Source organism: Enhydra lutris, unplaced genomic scaffold, assembly GCF_002288905.1.
Source record: "Enhydra lutris kenyoni isolate GAN:26980312 unplaced genomic scaffold, ASM228890v2 scaffoldscaffold55, whole genome shotgun sequence".
Taxonomy (NCBI): Eukaryota; Metazoa; Chordata; class Mammalia; order Carnivora; family Mustelidae; genus Enhydra; species Enhydra lutris.
Genome location: NW_019154139.1, coordinates 15835129 through 15857966, shown reverse-complemented (window position 1 = coordinate 15857966; position 22838 = coordinate 15835129). Strand labels below are relative to the sequence as shown.

Below are 22838 nucleotides of genomic sequence, written 5' to 3'. Positions count from 1 at the left end.
GTTTGTATCTTTAGGGTAAATACCCAGTAGTGCAATTGCTGGGTCATAGGGTAGTTCTATTTTCAATATTTTGAGGAACCTCCATGCTGTTTTCCAGAGTGGTTGTACCAGCTTGCATTCCGACCAACAGTGTAGGAGGGTTCCCCTTTCTCCGCATCCTCGCCAGCATCTGTCATTTCCTGACTTGTTAATTTTAGCCATTCTGACTGGTGTGAGGTGGTATCTCATTGTGGTTTTGATTTGTATTTCCCTGATGCCAAGTGATGTGGAGCACTTTTTCATGTGTCTGTTGGCCATCCGGATGTCTTCTTTGCAGAAATGTCTGTTCATGTCTTCTGCCCATTTCTTGATTGGATTATTTGTTCTTTGGGTGTTGAGTTTGCTAAGTTCTTTATAGATTTTGGACACTAGCCCTTTATCTAATATGTCATTTGCAAATATCTGTCATTCTGTCAGTTGTCTTTTGGTTTTGTTAACTGTTTCCTTTGCTGTGCAAAAGCATTTGATCTTGATGAAATCCCAGTAGTTCATTTTTGCCCTTGCTTCCCTTGCCTTTGGCGATGTTACTAGGAAGAAGTTGCTGCGGCTGAGGTGGAAGAGGGTGCTGCCTGTGTTCTCCTCAAGGATTTTGATGGATTCCTTTCTCACATTGAGGTCCTTCATCCATTTTGAGTCTATTTTCGTGTGTGGTATAAGGAAATGGTCCAATTTCATTTTTCTGCACCTCATGTCCCTTCTTAGTCCCTTTTTACCTCCATCCTCTGATTTTCTTCCTCGCTGTTCTGATTTTTCACCACAGGTTAATTTTGCCTGTTTTAGAACATATGAAATTGTTCAGAATATACTCTTTTGTGCCCAGTTTCTTCTCCTGAGCGTACCGTCGAGATATTGTGTCATTTGGCCATTATTGCTGAGTAGTATTACACTGTATGACTACCCCATGGTTTATCTTTTTCTTGTGGATGGACATTTGGTTTTTTCACTCTGGGTCTTATGAATAAAGTTGCTGTACACATTCCTGTACAAGTCTTTGCCTGAACAGGTCAGCATGTCTCTTAGATAAATACCTACAAATAGGATTGTTGGATCAAAGAGCAGTTGTGTATGTAACTTTGATAAAGTTGGAACTACTACACCTTTTCCCAAAGTAATTACCATTTTGCAGTCCATCTGCCACCCCACCCACCCCCAGTGCGTGAGAGTTCTGATCGCTTCCTGTCCTCACTGACGTTTGGTCTTGTCTGTCTTTTTAATTTTTTTACTCATTCTACTAGGTGTTGGATGTTGTGTGTCCCATTATGGTTTTAGTATGCATTTCCCTGATGACTAATGATGTTGGACACTCCTCATGGACTTACTGCTCACTTTCTTAGTGATGTATCCAGATCTTTTGCTTGTTTTCCTCACTGAGTTATCTTTTTAGTATTGAATTTCTAGTCCCTTTTTAAAAAAAAAAGTATCCTGGGTATAAATCCCTTGTCAGATTTATTATTGTAACTATTTTCTCTCTGTCTATTGCTTACCTTTTCATTATCATAACTTTGTCTTTGATGAGCAGTTTTAATTTTGATAAAATCTAATTATCAGGAGGTTTTTTGGTTTGTCTTATGGTTATCAATTTCTTTGTCCTGTGTAAAGAAATTTCGCCTACCCCAAGGGCAAGAATATCTCCTCCTATGTTTTTTTCTAGAAGCTTTATAGTTTTAGTTTTTATGTTTATTTCTAAAATCCACGTTAAACTGATCTTTTTTTATTTGGTGTGAGGTAGGGGTCAAAGTTAACATTTTACTTTGTAGATATTTATACGTAGATATTTCAACATTTGTTGAAAAGGTTTTCCCTCACCTGTTGAACTGCTTTAGTACTTCTGTCAAAAGTCATCTGACCAGGGGTGCCTGGGTAATTCAGCTGGTTAAGCATCTGCCTTTGGCTCAGGTCATGATCCTAGGGTCCTGGGATCCAGCCCCGCATGCACGGGAGCCTTCTTTCCCCCCTCTCCCTCTGCTCCTCCCCTGCTTATGCTCGCTCACTCAGTCAAATTTATTTTAATTATTTATTTATAAAATCTTTTAAAAAATCCTCTAACCATGAAAGCCTGGGTTTATTTCTGGACATATTGTTCCATTGATCTATTTGTCTGCCCTTACGCCAGTCTCACACTGTCTTGATTACCATAGCTTTCTATTCAAAAGTAGGTAATAGCAGTCCTCTACCTTTTCTTTTTCAGGAGTGTTTGAGCTATTCCAGTTCTTTTGCATTTGCATGTCAATTTTAGAATCCATTGATTTTTGTTTTTTTAATCTCTCTCTTTTTCTAAAGATTTTATTTATCAGAGAGAGAGAGCGAGCGAGTGCATGAGCAGGGGGAGCGCCAGGCAGAGGGAGAAGCCTGATGTGGGACTTGATCCCAGCACCCTGGGATCATGACCTGAGCCAAAGGCAGATACTTAACTGACTGAGCCACCCAGGCATCCCTGGTTGTTGTTTTTTTTTTTTTTAAAAAAAACCCGGGAGTATTAATTTCCAGGAACAAATATGATGTGCCTATTCATCAGTTTGGAGAGAATTTTAACAGTAAGCCATCCTAATACTATTAAAGCTTCCAGTCCATGAAAACAGCATAACCCTTGATTTACTTAAGTTTTATTTTTTTCTCAGCAGTGCTGTGCAGCTTTCGGGATAGAAGTCTTCACATGGTGTGATTCCTTTTTTGAGGGGAGAAAAGTACAGCTCCAGAATATTAACTGTGGACTGGGGTTCTCTCTGGGTGGAGGGTTGGCTGCTTCATATACGTAATGTGTATATATGTGTGTGTGTGTGTGTATATATACATATCTTCTTATTTATATATTATAATTTTCCTACAGTGATCATGTATCAATTTTGTAGTAAGAAAACAAATTATGAAAAGGGAACTAGTTTATTGGACAGCATGTAATGCTAGTTTTTGTCATTGATTCATGACAAATGTTGATTTTTGACTAAGCTTCATGCAGCATTCTCTGTATCCAGAGATCGTTTTGTGTATAGTGTTTTGTTTGGGTGGGTGTTTAATAGATTCCCTCCGACGGGTGTCATTTAAACATGATGATATTCTGTTTTTATAGGCATTAAAATATATAGGGAACAAAGTAAGGAGGCAAAGGATGTGGGGAGGTGGACCAAAGAAGACGAAGATAGAAGAGGCAAGAGAGCTCCTGGCTTCTACCATCCTGACGCACGTGCCGGTGGGTAGCACCTGTGCCGCTGAGAACTGAGGGCCCCATGGGCCTGTCTGCCAGAGAACTTTGGGTGCAGGTTCACGTTATTTAATATCTAGTTCCGTAAGAAAAAAGAGAGAGTCTAAAAAAAGACTGGGCTGCCCCATGGAAATAACCTTCCCTTATCAGTAGATTATTTGTACTTGGGGAATGTTAGCCGTGTGCTGTCATTAGCATCATATTTATTCTCTCTGGGTCTTGTTTCAATCTAAAACTATGGTTTCCTGTGTTCACACATGTACGAGAGCTACTACTCGGTCTCACGGTTTTGAAGGACAGAGGTTGTGTTAGATGTTTTTCAATGAAACAAACTTGCAGTGCCTTGCTCATATACTTTATTTTATTGTAAAATACGTGACATAAAATTGACCATCTTTAAGTGTGTGGTTCTGTGGCCTCAAGTACGGTCTCCCTCTTGTGCTACTGTTACCGCCATAGACACTTCCTAAAGTGCTGGATGGTTCATCCCTTAGACCTTGAGTTTCAGAGTTCACATTGTCCAGCCTCCTTTACTTCCGGTGGAGGTGCTCGGGTCCAGACAAGCTAGGTGGTTTGTCTTGTCCCCCAGCCAATTACTGGTCAGAGAAGAGCTAGAATCCTTCCTCTGATCCTAGAACCCATGCTTGATACAGGTGATTCTTGAATAATGTGTGTTTTAACTATATGGGTCCACTTAGAAATGTGTTGTTTTTTTCTTTCAGCAAGTGCAGTACAGTGCTGTAAATGTATTTTCTCTTATGATTTTCTTGATGACATTTTTTTGTAGCTTACTTTATTATAAGAGAAAAGAGTATATAACAATCAAAATATGTGTTGTTTCTGTTGACAGTAAGGCTTCTGGTCAGCGGTAGGCTATTAGTAGTTAAGTTTTGGGGGAGTTAAAAGTTATACACAGATTTTTGAGTGTTGAGGGGCTGGTGCCTCTAACGGTGTTCAAAGGTCAATTGTATTCACTTCTTACTTATTTATCATTAAACAGAGATTGGCCATGTTGGCCTGTGGGGTGTGGGCAAGAGTTACCATTCGTCTCTAAGGTAATGTTACTCTAAGTGATAGAATTATTGGGTAGACAGTCTTGCTAACCAAATAGTCTGGTTTTGTAATGAGTTACCATGTGTATTGTCCATGAATGATCTGATTCAGGGGTCGCACACTCTAGGAGCTGATCATAAAGTCAAGTCGAGGGCTCTGTGGAAATGGAGAGTCACCACATAAACACAGGAATTTCTTATTTTAAAATATCTTGCTGGCTAAAAAAAAAACATACAGATCTCTGATTCTGCCCTTTGGCTGCCATTTGTATGTCTTTTGAGCTAATTCAAAGAATTAGAAAATTCTTACTATGTAAGCTGGGACTCAGCAGAACTTTTAAACTCCTCTGGATGACTGGAAAGACCATTTTAAAGTCAAATAAAGTGAGTGTCTCTGGCTCCCCAGTGCTTTTCCAAGCAGGCTTTCTGTCCCCAGCAGTGTCCTGGCCTTCTGCCATGGTGCCTGGGGACCCAGAGAAAGGAAGTGGCAAGTGAGAGTTAAAGACCAGCCCAGGGAGGGTTGGTGGGCGCCACCTCTTTGAAGGAGAGGCGCGAAAGGTACAGGGAAGGAAGGAGTTGATAGTGGCTAACATGCATCATCTCAGAAATTTTCCCTAACTTCCAAATTACAGGTTAAAGAATTCAATTTCCGAGCGAAGTGTATCTACACTGCCGTGATGGTACGAAGAGTGATTCTGGCCCAGGGAGATAACAAAGTGGACGACCGGGACTATTATGGTAACAAGCGATTGGAGTTGGCAGGACAGGTGATTTACTTGCTTTATGTCAACAGGCCTGAGCTTCAGGCGTGGGGTTCCAGGTTTTTCAGAGCACGAATGCTTCCTCGAACTCCTCGTATTAAAACAGATAAAAGGGAGCCTCCCAGCGTGACTCGGAATCTAAGGGCTTATTTCTCTGCCTGCTTGCCTTTCCCCTGCAACTCCTCTGTGGAATTCATGAAAGTCTGACGGTTCTGTAGGGCAAAGCATAGTGTCTTGAGCAGGGCTTCCAGGGTCCCTGGCGAACTCCCACCAGCGCCTTTTTCGAGCCCTGCCTCCCGCCAGGGCAGGCCACTTCCCCCTTCCCAAGCACACGGGGATGCTCTTTCATCCTCCCTGCCTTTGAGTTATGCCTTCTGCCTCAGTGGTCCCTGCCTCGTCTCCCTCTGTCCTCCCCCAGGGAGGAGCTCCCGCCCATTCTTCATTCTTTGAGTCCCCCTCTCTGAAACTTCTTCTTCTTGCTTCGGGCCTATATTTACATGCTGAAGTCTGCACGATTCTGTATCTGCAAGCCTCTTTCCCCATTAGACAGTAAGCTCATCGAGGATAGGAGTCACTGATACTCGTCTCTCGAAAACCCAGGTAAAGCCACTAGGCACCAGAGGACGTGTCGGTGAGTGACACTCTGTGAGGCACCTGCTCTCGAAGTGCATTTTGGTGGGAGAGAGACTGTGAGCATGGGAACAGGAAAGAAATGAGATAGTAGGAAACAATCTTATGTGTTTAAAGAAAACCCCAAACAGGGTGATGTTAGAGAGCTGTGGTGTTGGTGGAGGGAAGGGATGTTACTTTTATCAGGATGATCAGGAAAGATTTCTTTGACAAAAGTGATGTATTTTAAGCTGAGCCTTCAGACATTCCCCCTGAGACATCAGTGAGGAGAAGCAAATCGCCTGCAACCTTGGGAATTGCATTCCAATAAGATACTCTTGCGAGTGTGTCCATCCCCTCACGGTTCTAGCCTGGGGAGCTGGGAGACGGTCACTGGGCTGGGCAGGAGCTGTGGGGGTGGGGAGGACATTGGACAACTAGACTGGGGGCCGTGCAAGGGGGTTTGGATTGAGTTTCCTTGTGTGGAAAACCACGGAAGAGTTTTAACCATGCAGGTGACACGCTCTGATTTTCTTTAGAAAGATCAGATTTGGAGACAAACAGGGAAGGAAGCGAGCCAGTTAGGAGGCTGTGGCAATATTCCAGATGACAGATGATGGTGCCTAGGATAACAGATACTACAACTAAAATTTAAAAACTGGGATTAAAAAATGATGGCAGTTTTAGGTTTTGTAAAAGGGTTAGTGTCTGGTCTACAGGGGAAGTTCCGTGTGGTTCATGGTTGGTGCTAGCAGGTGGGTTTTCTGCCACCTTCAGATTGACCTCTGTTCAGGGTCTTATGGGTGTCCCATCACCATCAGTCCCAATTTTTAGTTTCTTAATAGGAAAAAAATCATGCTGTTAAATGAGGCCATGAAAAAAAACGTTGATTGTTTAGAGGAATAAGGAATGGAGTCAGGAGAGGAGAGACTATCCTGTTGCTTAAAAAATTAGAATTAAAAAGAGGTTCCCATGCGCAAGAAAACATTGCTTTATAAACAATGTAAAGACATAAAAGGCATTGTGTTGGCAAAAATGTGGAAAAACAATAGCTGCTAATTTCACAGCCCGTGGGACAAGGGAGTATAATGTGCTTCAGCTTTAGATAACAGAGCTGCCTTCCACTGGCCAAGTGGGTTCACAGAGCTTTCCCGCAGTCTCTCTGCCACCGGAGGGCTGGCAGGCCAGCCGCCAGTAGAGGTGTTAGCAAAACCTACCGATTTCAGGCTTAATCTTTTCACCTACCTTTTCTTTTTCGGTAATGTGTTCATTATTTGCTGAGCATTACTCTGTTCTTTGTCTGCAAATTTTTTGTTTCTAATGCAGCTTGCTTTGTATGGGTGAGATATGGAACGGCACCAAAAATCCGGCACCCTGGAAAGCCAGGGATTTCCACCCTGTGACAAAAGAATGCCGTCTTGACTTCAGAGATTGCCTAATCCCAGCTGTTCTGATAATGTAATTAAGGCTGCCTAATGTCTTTAATTTTGCAACCAGTTTGTGTGAAAAGGAGAATTTGGCACTCTGAAGGCTTAACACTAAATAGCAATCTCAAGACGCCTAATTAGAATTCTCTGACATTAAGCTAATTGGTGAAACTGTATTTCAACAGCTTAACTTCTTTATTAATTTTTTTTTAGCATTTTCATTGCAAATCAGTTGATGAGCTGTCAGCATTTTTTCCCTTAAATATAATTTGCTCTTAGTGTTCCTGTCCTCGACAGGCTGGCAGGCCAGGCCTCGTACGAATATTATCATCAGTGCTTCATCTCTTCTCATCCTTTTACTCTTGACCTAAATAATGCGGCTTATTGTGCGATGTGGCCCTGTAGTTTCTCACTGCCCCGTAAACTGGGGAATGTAATTTCTCTTAAACCGAAAATTTAGAGGTGGAGAAATTTAATGAGGCAGTACGTCTGTTGAGTGTGCCCTCAGGTTTTACTTGTTTAGAACGAGAGGTGTTTCCTTGGGTTTGAATTGGGGCCACAACCGATTCAGCTGGAATTTGAGACATGAAAGTCTAAGTGTGAGGGACTTGTTAAAATAGAGCTGACCTTCTCTGGTTTAGGTGAAGGGCATTTTCTTCTGTTCAGATTGCTTATTCAGGTCCCTTTTGCCAGTTTGCCCAGGAAGCTGCTGCGGTGGGCCTCTCCATCCTGCTCCCCCCTCTGCACCTGCTTCCCTTCCCGTCGTTTTCTTTGTAGAATGCTTCTGACGTCGTACATTCAAGTCTAAAATCCTGGCTTTCCTATCTGCAAAGTTGATTTTAGTAGGAAAGTGGGAGAACGTGTCTAATTTAAAATCACATTCCACTTTGGAAATTTTTCAGTAGTAGGTAGCTCGAGGAGAAGACTCATTTGCTTTCAATATTTTCTTCCTTCTGAGTCCAAAATCGACCTATGGGTTGTAAACATTCGAGAATATAGTCCATATGGAACTTGGGAAATCTTTAGCTTACATGGTTTCACTGAGTTTCAGAATTCCTTTGTAAGTAAATAGTGTATATGTCCCCCCCCCACCGTGATATTACTTTAATGTTTTGTTAGTAACTTACATTACAAATAGGTCAAACTTTTTTCTTCCTTTTTTGAAGAAAAAAATGCCTACAAAGGGGAAAAAAAAAGAAAGCAATTAATTTTACAGAGGAACTCAAGTACTTGTAATATGTATTATATTTGATTATTAAAGAAGCACACCTACTATTTATTAGTAGTGAGCCACCTCTCTAGTCTCAGGAACTTTTCGTAAATGGTGTTCTGGTTATCCATTGCTATGTGACATGCTATCCCCAAACAACCACCATTTCATTCAACTCACAGTTGTGGGTCAGGAATTCAGGCAGGATTTGGCTGTTTGATTCTTGTTTCACATGGTGTAGATGGAGGTCAGTTGGCAGTGTTCTGCTAATGGTTATGGGGAAGGCTGGAAGGTTCTTGCCTAGGACCTGACCTGTCCAGTGATGTGCCACTGGGCTGTGAGTGAATGTTTCCCATGAACGAGACAGAGTCCAAGGGGCCTCCATGACCTGGTCTTAGGCTTTTTTAATTTCTACTGTATTGGAGGAAGCAGTTACAACCTCCACCCAGATTTGGGGCACTGGAAAGACTTGGGCCACACCTCAGGGGTCAGCCAGAGATTTGGGCTAAGTTTACACACATAATTTGGGGGTTTTCTCCCATAGCTCAGCTCTTTTTCATCTGGGTCTTCAATCCAGTAAGATCGTGGGTCTCTCTCTCTGAATTTTAGCTTCTCAGCATAGCTTGGACCCTTCTTACCAATGTGGCCTCCCCATAATTCAGGTAGTTTTAATATTTTGTCCAGACTTTATTATCAGCAGGTGAGTCCATCTGGTACGAGCTACTCTTACCAGTTCCGGAAATAGAACCATCCTTGTCTGTTTTTAGGACTTTCTATTCCATCCCATTGATTTGGCTTCTGTGGTTATACTGTTTCAGATAGTCCTCATGGTTTAATATCATTTAATTTTTATTATGTAATTTTAACATGAAAATAAAAATTTAAATGTTACATATATGTCAAGTTATGAAGGGAAGGGTACAAATAAAATCAATACTCCCAGAGCCACTCTTGAGAAATTCTTAATAATCAACCGTTATTAATACCATTCCATTCACCTGTGTATTTCTTACTCTGTTCCTTTTTTCTCCCATCCTGAATTTTTGCACTTTTAAAAATTACATCTTTAAAATTTTTAAATATTTTATTGCAATAAGTTTTGCTTATTTTTGAGTTTTATAAAAAATAGATTCATACCATATACATTTTTCAGCAACATTTTTCTTCACTTAGCATTGTTTTTAACATTTGTCTATATTGTTGCATGTCACTGTTCTTCCAGTTTGGTATTATATTCCGTTGTATATATGGAATATGATATGGTAAATAAGGTATGTATATATTCACGATAAATAACACTTTATTTTGCCAGTCATTCCTTTCTATGATTTTCCTTTTTAAAAAAAATACTAACATTCTTATTTATATTTTCTGGTGCCAATATGCAAGAATCTCTACAAATAGGAATGCCAAGTCCTGGAATCAAGTTAAATCTTTAGTTTAACTGGAGAATATCGAACTAGTTTCCCAAGTATTTGTCTGTTGTACAGTATAGGAGTTCTCATGACCTTTGTCCTGTGCCTTAGTATCAGACTTTGAACACTTTTGCCTAGTGGGTGTAAAGTGGCATCTCCTTGTGGTATTGATTTGCCTTCTCCCTTTTTTTTTTTTGGTAATTCTGGGTTTTGCTGATAGTATCCTCATCGCATCTTTATATTATATATTTCTCTGTCCTCTAAATTTTTTGTAAACCAGGAATCAAATTCAGAGGCTGGGTTATAGTCAAGATCTCTCTCTCTCTCTTTTTTTTTTTTTTAATTCTTTTTTGGCTAGAATGCTTCCTGGGTTGCATTGTGCAGTTGGCTATTGTAGCCTATCAGGGAGAGTATGACTGGTTGTTTCTATACTTTGTGTCATTGAAATTGGTGATCACTGGGTTTAGGTGTGTGGGGCTCTGATTCATCTATTGTAAAGTTCCCCATCATCTTTTATCCTGATTTCTTTTTTTTTTTTTTTTTTTTAGTGTTTGGTTCTTGGTATTTCTTAGGATTTCTCTTTTTTTTTATTTAAAGAGTTTATTTATTTATTTGACAGACAGAGATCACAAGTAGGCAGAGAGGCAGGCAGAGGAGGCCAGGTTGGGGGGTGGGAAGCAGGCTCCCGGCTGAGCAGAGAGCCTGATGCGTAGTTCAATCCCAGGACCCTGGGATCATGACCTGAGGCAAGAGCAGAGGCTTTAACCCACTGAGCCACCCAGGTGCCCACGTCCTGATGGTTTTATTTAACAGCTGATGATGATCATTCTATTACCCATTGTTTGATTAGGGCATGCAAAGTAGTGATACTCTAATTTACTCTTTCTGCTTTTTTTAGCTCGAATTTTCAATAAAGAATACTTTATCATCTCTTTGGTTACTCTGAGATGTAATTTATGTAGAAAAGGCAGGGTAGATGCTTGCTAGATTTTTTTTTTTTACCCAGTTTATGGAATACTGTTTTAGCTCTCTTGTTTCTTCCACAGATGAAGGGTTTTTTTTTTTTTCTATCATCATAAACTTGGGAATTTTAACATTTTTACTTAAATATTAGAATTAGCGTTTCCATTTTTGGGGGAAAAAAAAAGCCTGCTAGTTTTTGATTGGTATTTTGATTGAATTTATAGAATAAGTTGGGGAGAATTGATGTCTAAATAATAGTCTTCTAATCTGTGAACATAGTGTATCTCAGATTCTTTTTAATGTCTCTCAGTAATGTTTTAAATGCAGTTTTTTCGGGGGGTGCCCAGGAGGCTCAGACAGTTAAGTGCCTAACTCTTTGTTTCGGCCCAAGTCATGATCTCTGGGTCATGAGGACGAGCCCTACATTGGGCTCCTTGGTCTGCATGGCATCTGCTTGAGATTCTTTTTCTCCCTCTCCCTCTGTCTCGCCCCCTGCTCATGCTCTCCCTCCCTCCCTCCCTCTCTCAAATAAATAAATCTTTTTTAAAAATTTAAACGCAATTTCTTTTTGTATACTAACCTTGTATCTTGCAGGCTTGCTAAACTCACTTATTGGGTCTACTAGTTTTTGTTTTGTTTTGTTTTTTAAGACTCTGGGATTTCTTATGTGGACATTCAACTTATCGGCAAGTAATGACAGTTTTACTTCTCCCTTTCCGACTTTTATATATTTTCTTTTTCTTGCCCTAGTGCACTGAACACTACCCCAAATACCGCGTTGAGTAGAAGTGGTAAGAATGGGCATTCTGTCCTATTCCCCAATTTTATAAAACAAAGCTTTCCATTTCCTGCCCGTGTCTGTGGTATCCGGTCCTTGCTATGTACCAGTGCAGGATACTTGACCCAAGCATGTTTCCTGCTCCTCTCGCAGGGAAGATGCAGTTTGGCTTCTCTCGCCTCTTCCATCTGGCCTTGTCCTTTCTCCTGCAACTGGTGACCAGAGGGTTTGCTGGGCTTCCTGAAGCGGTAGGTTTGCTATTGCTTATTACTAGATAGAAGGCTTGTGGTGGGAGCAGGGGGCTGTCCTCTCCAGCCTCAGGGACAGAGGCTTCTATCCCTCTCTCAGTGCGGGTCACCTTTCCCTGGAACTGTATTGGCAGGAGGGTTTCCTGATGCTTCTTTGGCAACTTGAAGCGTTTGCTTCATCTGAGCAAAAGTCAGGGGAGACAGAGTTTTGTTGCTTGTTCCAATGAAGGAATCTTTTTCAGGTCTTTTGTTTGACACCAGTCTTTTGGGAGCACTCCACAGAAAAGAACTTGTGGGTGTAAAACCTCTTATGTCAGAGGTTCCAAAGGATTCTAAGCTTCCGTGAGAGCTCACATTTGGCATTTAAGAAGTACTTAACATTTTGTCACATTTCTTCTTCTGTGGCAGATGTCCTCTCTGTCATGTGTCCTGTCTCTTCCTGGACATCCAGACCGTAACCCTTGTATTCGGTTCCTCTGGGTGCCTTGCAACCTTAGCTCTCGGCTAAACTCCAAAAATGTATGATTTCATAGTTGATTTATCTTTTTTTATTATTAGAGTGGAGGGGATATTGTCTTCTGGCTTTCTGCTTCTCTTGAATATGGAATTTGCAAATCTTTCTTAAGCTCTCCACTTCCTCCAGAGCCGAGCCTTCCTTCCACCTCTACTGTTCATCTGTTTCATGAAATCATTCATTAATACTCCTTTCCAATAATTTTAGGGTGAGGGCTTAAACACTTTAATTTTTTTTTTCTAGCATAAGCTGAACTGTCTTGTTTCAGACTTGACTTTGGTCTCTGTTACCTTTACATCATTCTCTGCTTGTATAGATCGTACCCAGACCACTGGTTGGAGGATTGGTGTGAGTCCATGGTTCAGTTTTCACTGGTCTGAAGAAGAATGAGCAAGGATGGATGGTTTGAGTTTTATTTGAGAGAGACAGAGGGTGAGAGGTAGTGGCAGGTGTAGAGAGCAGAGGGAGAGGGAGAAGCAGGCTCCCCACTGAGCAGAGAGCCTGACTCAGGGTTCTATCCTAGGATTCTGGGATCATGACCTGAGGTGAAGGCAGACGCTTAACCGACTGAGCCACCCAGGCACCCCCAAATGGTTTGAGTTTTATCAAGCAAATTGTATTTACTTTTTTGTGTTTTTCTTCTGAGATTATTTGCTCTCCCGTTTTTTGATGTTAAAATGTTCTTTCGAAGATGAGATGATGTCAGAGTAATTGGTGGGTATTGTATTATAAGCTTTTTATTAAGGAAATATTACATATAGACAGAAAAGGGGGTGAAACATGAATTTCAGCTCACCAAGTTGTTAAAAAACGAATACCTTTGTAAATAGCACTCAGATCGAGAAATACTATCGTTTGAACACTTCAGTAGAAGTTCCCCCTACAGCATGCCCCTGCCTGATCAAAATCCTCCCCCAACCTGATTTTTATGGTATTCGTGTCCTTGCTTTTCTGTAGAGTTTTGCCATTAAATTAGAGTTCAGTTTCGGTAGTTTTGAACCTTATGTAAATGGAATCATACCACACATACTCTTCTGTGTGTGGTTTCTGTCACTCAATATTATGCTTTTAAGATCCAGCCATGATCTTACTCATTTCGTTTCAATTTTGTTCATTTTCATTGCTTTATAGTGTTCCATTATTTCGAGTCTGCCACAGTTTATCTAACTAAGTCTTATTGGTATGGCTTTCAGTTTTTAGCTTATGCAGATAATGCTGCTATGAACATCTTGTATCTGTACAGACGCACATTTGTGCAGGGCAGTGATGCTCAAGGTGCCCTTCCCCCACCAGCAGCTCAGGCATCTCCTGGGAACTTGTTAGAAATGCAAATTCTTCAACCTATTGAATTAGAAACTGTAGGGGTGGGCCCAGCAATTTGCGTTTTAACAATCCTAGAGCATGATTACCACGCTTGCCGAAGTTTGAGTAGCTCTGCCCTGGGGATGTACCTAGGGGAGGAACTGAGGGGGTTTAGGGAAGACTAGATTAATGGCAACTGTCCTCCGAGTAGTTGTTCTGATTTCCGTTTTTACCAGGGATAGAGGAGCCACATCTTTGGGGTTGTCAGACTTTTTTTTAACAGTAATTCTTCTCCTCTACCCCTTTTTGGGGTTTTAATGATCTTTATCAATAAAATTAAAACTTAGGTCATTGATAAGAGAAATCTACATGTCTGGAAGTGACTAGTCTAAATTAAATGTCCTTCAGTACAGAAGTTGTGTCATCATTTTTTTGGTCTCATTCCTAGTGCCTCATATAGTGATGAGCCCGTAGAAAAGTACATGTTTATTGAATTGAATTTTAAAATATTTTTTCATGGGTAAGCAGTTTCCCCATCTTTTTAAAAAAACAGTTTAACAAACAAATACCTAACATTTATTAAATAGACTAGTAATACATCTTGAAATTTCACCATATGCTTTTTTTTTTTTTTTAGCTTTTGTCACTTCTTTTTGAAGACTTATTCAAAAAATTTAATTCTGAAATGAAGAAGATTGCAGACCAGGTGATTCCTAAGCAAAGAGCTGCTCAGTTTGACGTCGTGAAGCACATGCGTCAGGACCAGATCACCAACGGCATGGTGAATGCCATTTCTACGGTAAGGCTTTAGTCATTTGGCTAAGGGTCTTGGGACTTAGTTTTACATCGATTCCGTGGAATGGAAGTTTAAAGGACTTTGGGACTCTAGGTGAAAAAATATATTTAAAGGGTGTTTTTACACATCATAAATTTTCTATTTTGAAAGATAGTCTACAGATTAAATATCAGTCACTAGGGATTTTGTTACAATATAGCTTCATTGCCAAATTGTCATCCCTGTTGTATAAGGCAATAAGAAAACAGATCCTCTTACATGGTGGAGAAATCTTTTAGTTTAACTGGAAATAGCCGTTCTTTCAATGGACACTTTTTCCTATTGTTTTCTGTGATAAAACTGACATAGTGCAAGTAGTTTTATTAATGATAACTTTGGTCCAAAACAATACAGAATGTTTCATTTCATTGTACGTTTGTATTCCTCAGAGGGCATCAGCTGTTCCTCCCGTGAGTGATGGACTCAGGCCTCGGCAGCTGCCATGTGTGCAGGGCCCCTGGCTTTCACAGAAGGTTATCAGATGGGTTTGGTTCCCTTTCTTAAAGCATCACGCCTCTACGCCTATCTGATGAAGTCTCGTAGTGTTTTGCATGGCAGACATAAGATTGGCTTTATAGATGGGATCTCACCCCGGCAGAGTAGTGTGGAATAACAACACGTCGATTCTCTTGACAACGAAAGAATTCGTGGCAGACTTGCCGCCACGTGTGTCTTTAGAAACTAGCCAGTGGATCTGTGCGAACAGCCCCTGCGGTGACAGCCACCTCTAACCCGGGGCGACCCAGGCCCTTTGTGCCCATCTAGGCACGTTCAGCTCTCGTGGCCCACGCCTGTGTGAAAGTAGATCCCCGCGTATTAGAAGAGATGCCCCCAAAGAGCACTCGAGCACGCGTCTGGTAGAGTGACATTTCCTTGCATCCCAACCCATGATTTTCAGGTCACGATAGCTTTTTGGAGTAGTTCTTTTGCCCCCTAGTGACACCGTTTTACCTCCTGGAGAAAACTGCTCACTCGAAAAGTTGGCAGGACACCTTGTTGCAGGTGGACCCCAACGCGTCGGCGTCCAGGAGAGTATCAGCTCCAGAATTCTCTGTATTTAGTAGCATATTTTCAACAAACAACGTTTTCTCCAAAGGGCAGTTCTAGACTCCTTGTCTGTTCCTCTTCTCTCCCTTTTGTAAGACTCGCGCAGAATACTAGAACAAACCCTCCTGTTGGACATCTCGGCTTCACTCCCCACCTACTTCCTATTTGCCAGCAGCTGCGGCCTTATTTTAGCTCTGTGCAGAATATTTATTTACCTTCCTCACGCCTACTCTCGGGGCGCCAGTTGGTTTACGAGGCCTCCCCCGTTCAGAGCAGGAAAGGAGTTAACTGAAAAAGCAACAGAAGTTGTTAACTCGTGGAATAATGTGTTTGCTCTGTTCCTTTTCTGTGTAATGAACAGTTTATTCCTGTAATTTAACTCCCAGGTTTTCAGAAACCTCAAATTTCTGCAGTGATGGATCTTAAATAATAATGATTTTGCTTCAGTTTGTGAGAGAACTCCCCCAGAGTCCCATATTTTAATTCAAGCGGATCACCTTATCTCCTTCTGAAACTCTGACCATTTTTCTCCTGTTAGCATTTTTAGCCTGGGATCCCTGAATCCTTCCCTGGAAGTGGAATGTAAAATTTTGTGTTTGTGGGACTAGGCACATTTTCCCAAAGAGAACAGACATAGCTTTCATTAGAATCTCAAAAGAAAAATGAAGACCTACCATTTAGCAGATGTAATTTTTGCTTTGAATCAGAAAGATTATTGAATCAGTAATTTTTTTGAACATTTCTACTTCACTTTTCTATGCGTACTGTTTTCTACTATTCATGTTGCCATGAACTGAAAATTTAACCATTCCTAACCTTGATCTTCAAACTATCTTTCAGAGAATTTAGTATGTGTATTTAATACAGTATATTCAGTGCATAGGAGATAAACTAAATGTTCAAGATCTATTTCCTATACACCTATTTTAAGATTGACATGATAGCCATAGAGAATATATAAATCTCTTCATATAAATATATATACAATTTTTAACCTTGATTAAGAAGCCTACAATTTATTCATTATCCCTGGTAACCTGCTATTGGAGTCATTTTTTTGGTCATTTTTCTATTATATTTTCCTCTAATTCAGACAGATTCTGGAAGACATCCAAATAATGGCATATTCCCACATGAAATTGTCACTTTGAGCTTCAAGCTACTTTTACCTTAAAAATGTGTGTAGAAACTCCTAGTGTTCTATTAATTAGCCTACTGCTTCCAGTGGAAATCTCTGGTTGAACCGGCTTATTCGGGATATAATTAGTTCTTCAGAAAGTAAACGCCGTGATGTGATAATGTTGATACATCAGAACGTTCTGGCCTGGTTGCTAGACACAGGTGATATTCATGAAAGCCTTAGAAAGCTCGAGTGAGTGACTTGGCTCAATTTTCATCTTAACTGTGATATTTTGATTTTTGAATGTACATCATGGCTCTAATTTCACAAAGAAATCGTTTCTGTGATGAACTTCTCAGAGTGACTGCAACATATCAGGCAACATATGAGCACATCAGAGGTGGTCTTATGTCTTTTTTTTGTCCCCCTTCACAGGGAAATTGGTCTCTAAAGAGATTTAAAATGGACCGCCAGGGTGTGACTCAAGTGCTGTCTCGCTTGTCATATATATCCGCACTGGGCATGATGACAAGAATCTCCTCTCAGTTTGAAAAAACAAGAAAAGTGAGCGGTCCTCGTTCCCTCCAGCCATCTCAGTGGGGAATGCTCTGTCCTTCGGACACTCCTGAGGGAGAGGTGAGGTACCCGCGGCGTCTCTGCTGTGTCGGAGCTAATACCTGTTGCCGGTGTTCTGCTTCTGCCCCCATTCCTGCAGGCCGTAGCCTTTCTTGGGTCAGCCACTTATCTAGCAGAGAAACAACTGATGCAGCCTGTCAGCGTCATCCGAAAGCCAGTGCCAACAGAGGCAGTCGATGTAGTATCTCACCTCAATAGAAATATGGTCCCCGTGTTCTTGCTTGTTTTGGCCTGTCCCCGAGAATCAGGCCATGCAATGAAGAGGGGATGAGAATGTGAGAGAAAATTGAGAGACTCCTCACCTTTGGTCACGGGCATCTCTTTTTTTAAGCAACTCCTTATTTTCCTTGGCTGTACCGAGAGGGCATCAGACTTGGCAGTGAGCCAGCAGGGGCACAGCTGATGTCCCTCTCTCCTTCATGCTGACCTTTGTTGGTGTCGCCTGATTCTGTTCGTTGTAACCTGCAAACTTCCGAAGGAGGGAACCTTGTTAGGTTCCCACTGCCATCACAAGCTTCTAGCCCAGAGCCTTGTTTTCAGATATCTGCTGAATGAATCAATATGTTTGTATGACATGTGAAAGATGTAAGTTCCAGAATGTAGGAATTTGTTATGACTCGGGGGAAGTGAAAATAGAAGTCCATACAGAGTTAAGATTTTTAGAAAATTACCATTCCGCTCCTAATTTATCTTAAACCATATGGAAGTTCACACTAGAATTATGCAGCTTGTCAAATTTGCATAACTTCTACCCGTTGGGCTTTGCAACACTGAATTTCCCAGAGTTTGTTTCAGCTAACCTCCTTGAAGTACCTATCTTGTGCATCACCACAGCAGATGGTTTGAAAGAATCAAAGACACACTCTACACGTTACGTGTCTCAAGTGTTTTGTTGTCTACTTGCTGTGTTATGTCCTTGTTCGTATTTTGTCTTAGGTTGTGTTTTGGTTGTATGAGAGTTTAAAAATATTTTATTTCTTTTTAGTTTTAAAGTCATTTTAAATGTACACCAAAGTTGCAAAAATAGTAAAAAGAATTTCCATAGTCCCTCACCTAGATTCCCCAAATATGAACATCTTACAGGACCATCGCTCAGTTATCAACCTGAAATTCGCATTGGTAACAGGATTATAATCCATAGATTATAGAATTTAGACCTTACTCAGTTCTTGCCAGTTATCCCACCAGTGTCTCTTTTCTTACCCATAATTACACCTGCTTCTTGCCATGTTTCCTTAGTCTCTTAATCGGAGCGGTTCTTTGGTCTTTCCTTTGCCTTTTCTACCAGGAAGCTTTATAGGATACTGGGCATTAAATTTGTTGACTGACTCATTTCCGGCCACTTGTATATTGTCAGGTACCCACACCCATCAGTGTTTTCCTTTACTGTTTCTGTGCCGTGTCATCTTAATGGCCATGGCGTTCTGTCGTCAGGGAGTAACAGCTTATGTAATCAGTTTCTTTTTTTGAGGGAGCATTCATGATGCCATCCATATCTGCTGTTTCAAATAGTACTTTGCTGAGCATTTCTGAGGCTAAACCTATGTTTATATCCTTGTTTACTACCTTAGGATAAATTCCTCCGTGTATACATTTTTAAGCCTTTTGTCTGTATCTCCCAAGTGTCCCCTATGAGGCTGTGCTTCTTTATGTTGCCGCCAGCAAAGCAGTGAGCTTTCTTCAGACACAAACCGTACCTGGTATTGCTAACGGTCAGTCTTAGAAATGACTGTCTTCTGTTTCTTTAGGCATGTGGTCTGGTGAAGAACTTGGCCCTCATGACACACATCACCACAGACATGGAAGACGGGCCCATTGTTAAGCTGGCCGGTAACCTGGGCGTCGAAGATGTGAATCTATTATGTGGGGAAGAGCTCTCTTACCCAAACGTGTTTCTCGTCTTCCTCAATGGTGAGTGCGTTACAGAGACCTGTAGCGCCTGATGGGTCTTTGGGTGGGGTGGGGGAGGGAAGCTGTTGTCATCCAGGTGTTTAGGGACAAATCAACTTCAATTCTGGGCCCAGGAGGCCTTAAGTTAGAGGTAGAAACATGTTGACAGAAACCGTTACCCACCGGCTTGTCCTCAGGGTCAGAGAGGGTCCTGCTGTCCGAATCCAAGGTTACTTTGCAGACACTGGCTGCCGTCTGCCCTTTCACAGCTGCCAGCTGGTCCACTGCGGGAAAGGCTCAGCACGGTATCGTTAAGTTCAAGTTTAACATGTGAGACATGCTGCAGAAGCAGTCAGATCAGCCCTGACAGCGAGTTGACTCACATTCCGCCGCTCGATGACGGGTTGTCGGCAGCCTGTGGCCGGAGGCCCTCTCCTTCGGCTCATGCTTCAGTTGCTGCTGTTCCCCGCTGCAGAGTATGCCAGAGCCTCGGCAGTGAGGGTGCCTCGTCCTTCCTACTTGGGATTTGGTGGTCTGGGTGCCTGTCCCCTCGCCTGTCCCCCAGGTGCTCGTCCTGACCCCCTATCTTCCATGCTCTTCTCCCCCTTCCTTCCGCTCCCTGCACGGGCCGCTGAGCAGCAAAACAGGGCTGGCCCCTGGCCACTTGTTCAGTCTGTCCCCGTGGCTAGCGCAGACTGAGCTTTTACTCTGCACTGTCAGGCAGGACCCTGTGAGTCCTCACGCTGACCTGGGGCCCGGCGTCCACCTTCCCCATGTCTCAGATGCTGATGACAGGAAGAGCAGTCGGAGAACAGCAGTGACTCGGCGCTTGGCAGAGCTCGAAGCGTTTCTCAGAGGAGCGACTCCTCTCACCTCACAGCAGCCCTTCAGAAGTGATGAGCCGGTGTTCCAACCCGGGGTTCTGGACCCCGAGGTCCTGCCCCCATCATGGGGACTCGGGTGGTCGGGCGCCACCGGCCACTCTGCTCCGCAGCTGGCCTGCTGCCTGTGGGCTGGCCGCCCGGCCGGGTGACAGGGTCTGCCGAGCACGACTCTGTGCTGCGGCCGCTCTTCCTCGGATGGAAGAGGTCTGTCGTTTGTCGCTCTTAGAAATGTGCTTCTCTCTGCTCAGGTAACATCCTGGGTGTCATTCGAGACCACAGGAAGCTGGTGAACACGTTCCGCCTGATGAGAAGAGCGGGCTACATCAATGAGTTCGTGTCCATCTCAACAAACCTCACAGACCGGTGCGTCTACATCTCCTCTGACGGAGGAAGGCTGTGCAGGTATGAGTGGCTAAGAAGAGTTTTAATGTTTGCTTCTGACAGAAATGTGCTTGTTTCTGTCTTTGAACCCACTTTCACCTCTTTCCCTGTTGAGAGGAATTGAATCCAGTTCGCAGACACCTCGTGTGTGTGCATCTGGGAGCTGAGGATTCGAAGATTAACAGAGTCAGTCTCTGCCCTCATACAGCTCAGCCCACGGGCAGAGGCAGAACGATGGCTAGTAACAGCCCGCCGTGCTAGTAATGGTGCTCGCTGCCTTTATTTATGATGTCAGTAGGTACACCGTGTGTGACACTTTAACTCCACTCAGCCGTGTAAGAGTGGGTTACCTTTTTCATTTAACAAATGTCGAATGAGACGTGAGCAGCTTACCCAAAGCTAGATGGTGGCGGGGTCTGTTCTTTACCTGACGGCCCTTATAGTTCATCTGGCTCCAGCAATCATGATTTTACCCACTGTATTCTACTGCTGTGAGCTGAGCCTTAAAGGATGTGTGGGATCGTGTTTCCTGGACGAGGGAGGAGAGGAGAGAGGCTGGGGAATGGCAAGGATAAAAACACGGAGGCACAAGCGAGTCACGTTAGACCCAGTGGATAGGTGCCGTCTCGTCATTCAGCACATGGTAAGGGCTTACTATGCACAGGTACTGGCCAAGAGGTGGGGCACAGAGTTGAGTGTGACAGGGTGTCTGGTCTTGGGGGACATCCAGGGACATCAACTGAGGACGGTACCTTGTTTCGTAAGCCTCTGTGGGTTTTTCTGTGGTGGTTTTGTGGACCTCAGGTAGGGCGAGGGCCCAGGTGAGTGAGCTAGCATTGGTGGGAGTGGTGGGAAGAGCTGGGGCCTGGAGATCTGTCAGAGCCGAGAGTGGACTGCCCTTGTCTGCCCAGCATCCAGCTTCTTCCAGTGACCCTCCTCACTTTCCTTTGGGAACTGCCCCTCCCCATTGGCAGTCTTGTGAGAACAGTCAGGTGCCCTCTCCTGCTCAGCCAAAGGTCAGACACATGACCCTAGCTAGGCCAGTCACACTCTCTCCTCAGAGAATTTGAATCCCCAACAGAATAACTCAAGGAAGAAGTGGTTGGAACTGATTCATCCTGACAGCGACACATGCAGGACGCTGCCCGTTAGCCCTCCCCTTCTGAATCCTTGGCATCCTTTTCTTTGTGAGTCTGGGCATTTTACCTTTTTTATCCCCCCCCCATTCTTCTCCTTCTGATAAATTCCTATGCTTTCAGTAAATTCTTTCAAAAATTTTAAAAAATTTTTTATTAGTAAATTCTATTTTTGCTTCAATTAGCCAGAATTGTCTTTGCAACCGAAGAACCCTAGGTGATGACATACCTCTGAGTCCTGACTGCCCCTCGCTGACTTGTGCGGCTCTGACTTTAGTACTTTCCTCGGCTGAAAGACGTCAACGATCATGATACCTCCCTAGGGTTTTCCTGAGAACTAACTGATAGAAGGTGTGGCGAGTGCCTTGTGGGTTCCGGGCACATGTTAGCTGCTTCTGTATAGCTGTTAACATAGTCGGGGCGGGGAAAACAGTAACATTTTCTTAGGTTACTCTTTTTGGGGATTTTTCTCTTTCATTACACTCAATATATTATGGAATAGTCTGAAAGGAAGGATTTATATTTCAGAAGTCACCTTACAATGGCCTGACAGAGGTCTGGCAGGACGAGCAGGTAGTTTATTGAGTAAGTAGCTGGGCCGTGAGGTAGCTGAGTGTGTCCGCTCCCGTCTCCTGCATCCGTCCTTGTCCTCACTTGTGAGTCTCTTGGCCCGAATGCCCTGCGGCCCTTGAATGAGGTAGCAGTGCTCTCTGCCTCCCTCCCCAGAAAAAGCCAGGATTTCGAGGTAATGTTGATTTCCATGAAAAGTTCACTCAGTTCATTTCTTGGCAACTTGTGTTCCCCTTTTGTAATTGTGCAGCTCTTCTTCTTAACTGTTTAAAAGTGCTCATTAGTCCTCAAATAGTTATTTGGACTTTAGGGTAGAGCGCACAAGTGTCTGGTGGTTGCTCGCTCCTCTCTCTGAGAGCTGCTTATCCAAATAGCAACAGCCCTTGACGTTTCAGGGCCGCATGCCATCCTTTGTGTCCGTGTTTCCTTGTGGTGGCGAGGCCCTCAGCGGCGGATCACCGCTGACAGTTACAGGTTAATCTACCAGAGTGCGGAGACCAAAAGCTCTCTCTACCTCGCACCCATTAGCTCGCTCAAAATCACAACATAAAAAGGCTTTATTCTCTGTAAATGTGTAGCTTTAGGTTACCTGCCAGTGTAGCCTAGTGATGTCTGTCCAAAAAGAAGCCCCTCTGAACAGCAGATGTCCATCAGACCCTGTCACCTCAGGGAGACATTGTTCTCCTCAGGGACAGTTCTCTGCCTGCTGGCTTCCTGGGCCGTAGACCACATATTCCTGTGTGGCATCCTGTGAAATGCCTTTGGTATGATGTGTTTACACCGTCCATTTGAAAAAATAAGACAGTAAAGATTTTGTTTCTA

At 42.9% G+C, this 22838-nt stretch overlaps 1 protein-coding gene across 1 annotated transcript in view; it reads left to right on the top strand.

Moving 5' to 3' along the window:
* The window catches only part of LOC111157663 (RNA polymerase III subunit B), a 105763-nt gene that overhangs the window by 32241 nt on the left and 50684 nt on the right, over positions 1-22838 (top strand). The window contains exons 11-16 of the mRNA XM_022519279.1: positions 3107-3226; positions 4923-5057; positions 14155-14316; positions 16955-17155; positions 18904-19066; positions 20178-20331. Coding sequence (XP_022374987.1) covers positions 3107-3226; positions 4923-5057; positions 14155-14316; positions 16955-17155; positions 18904-19066; positions 20178-20331 — 935 coding nt within the window. The remainder of the gene's footprint in view (positions 1-3106; positions 3227-4922; positions 5058-14154; positions 14317-16954; positions 17156-18903; positions 19067-20177; positions 20332-22838) is intronic.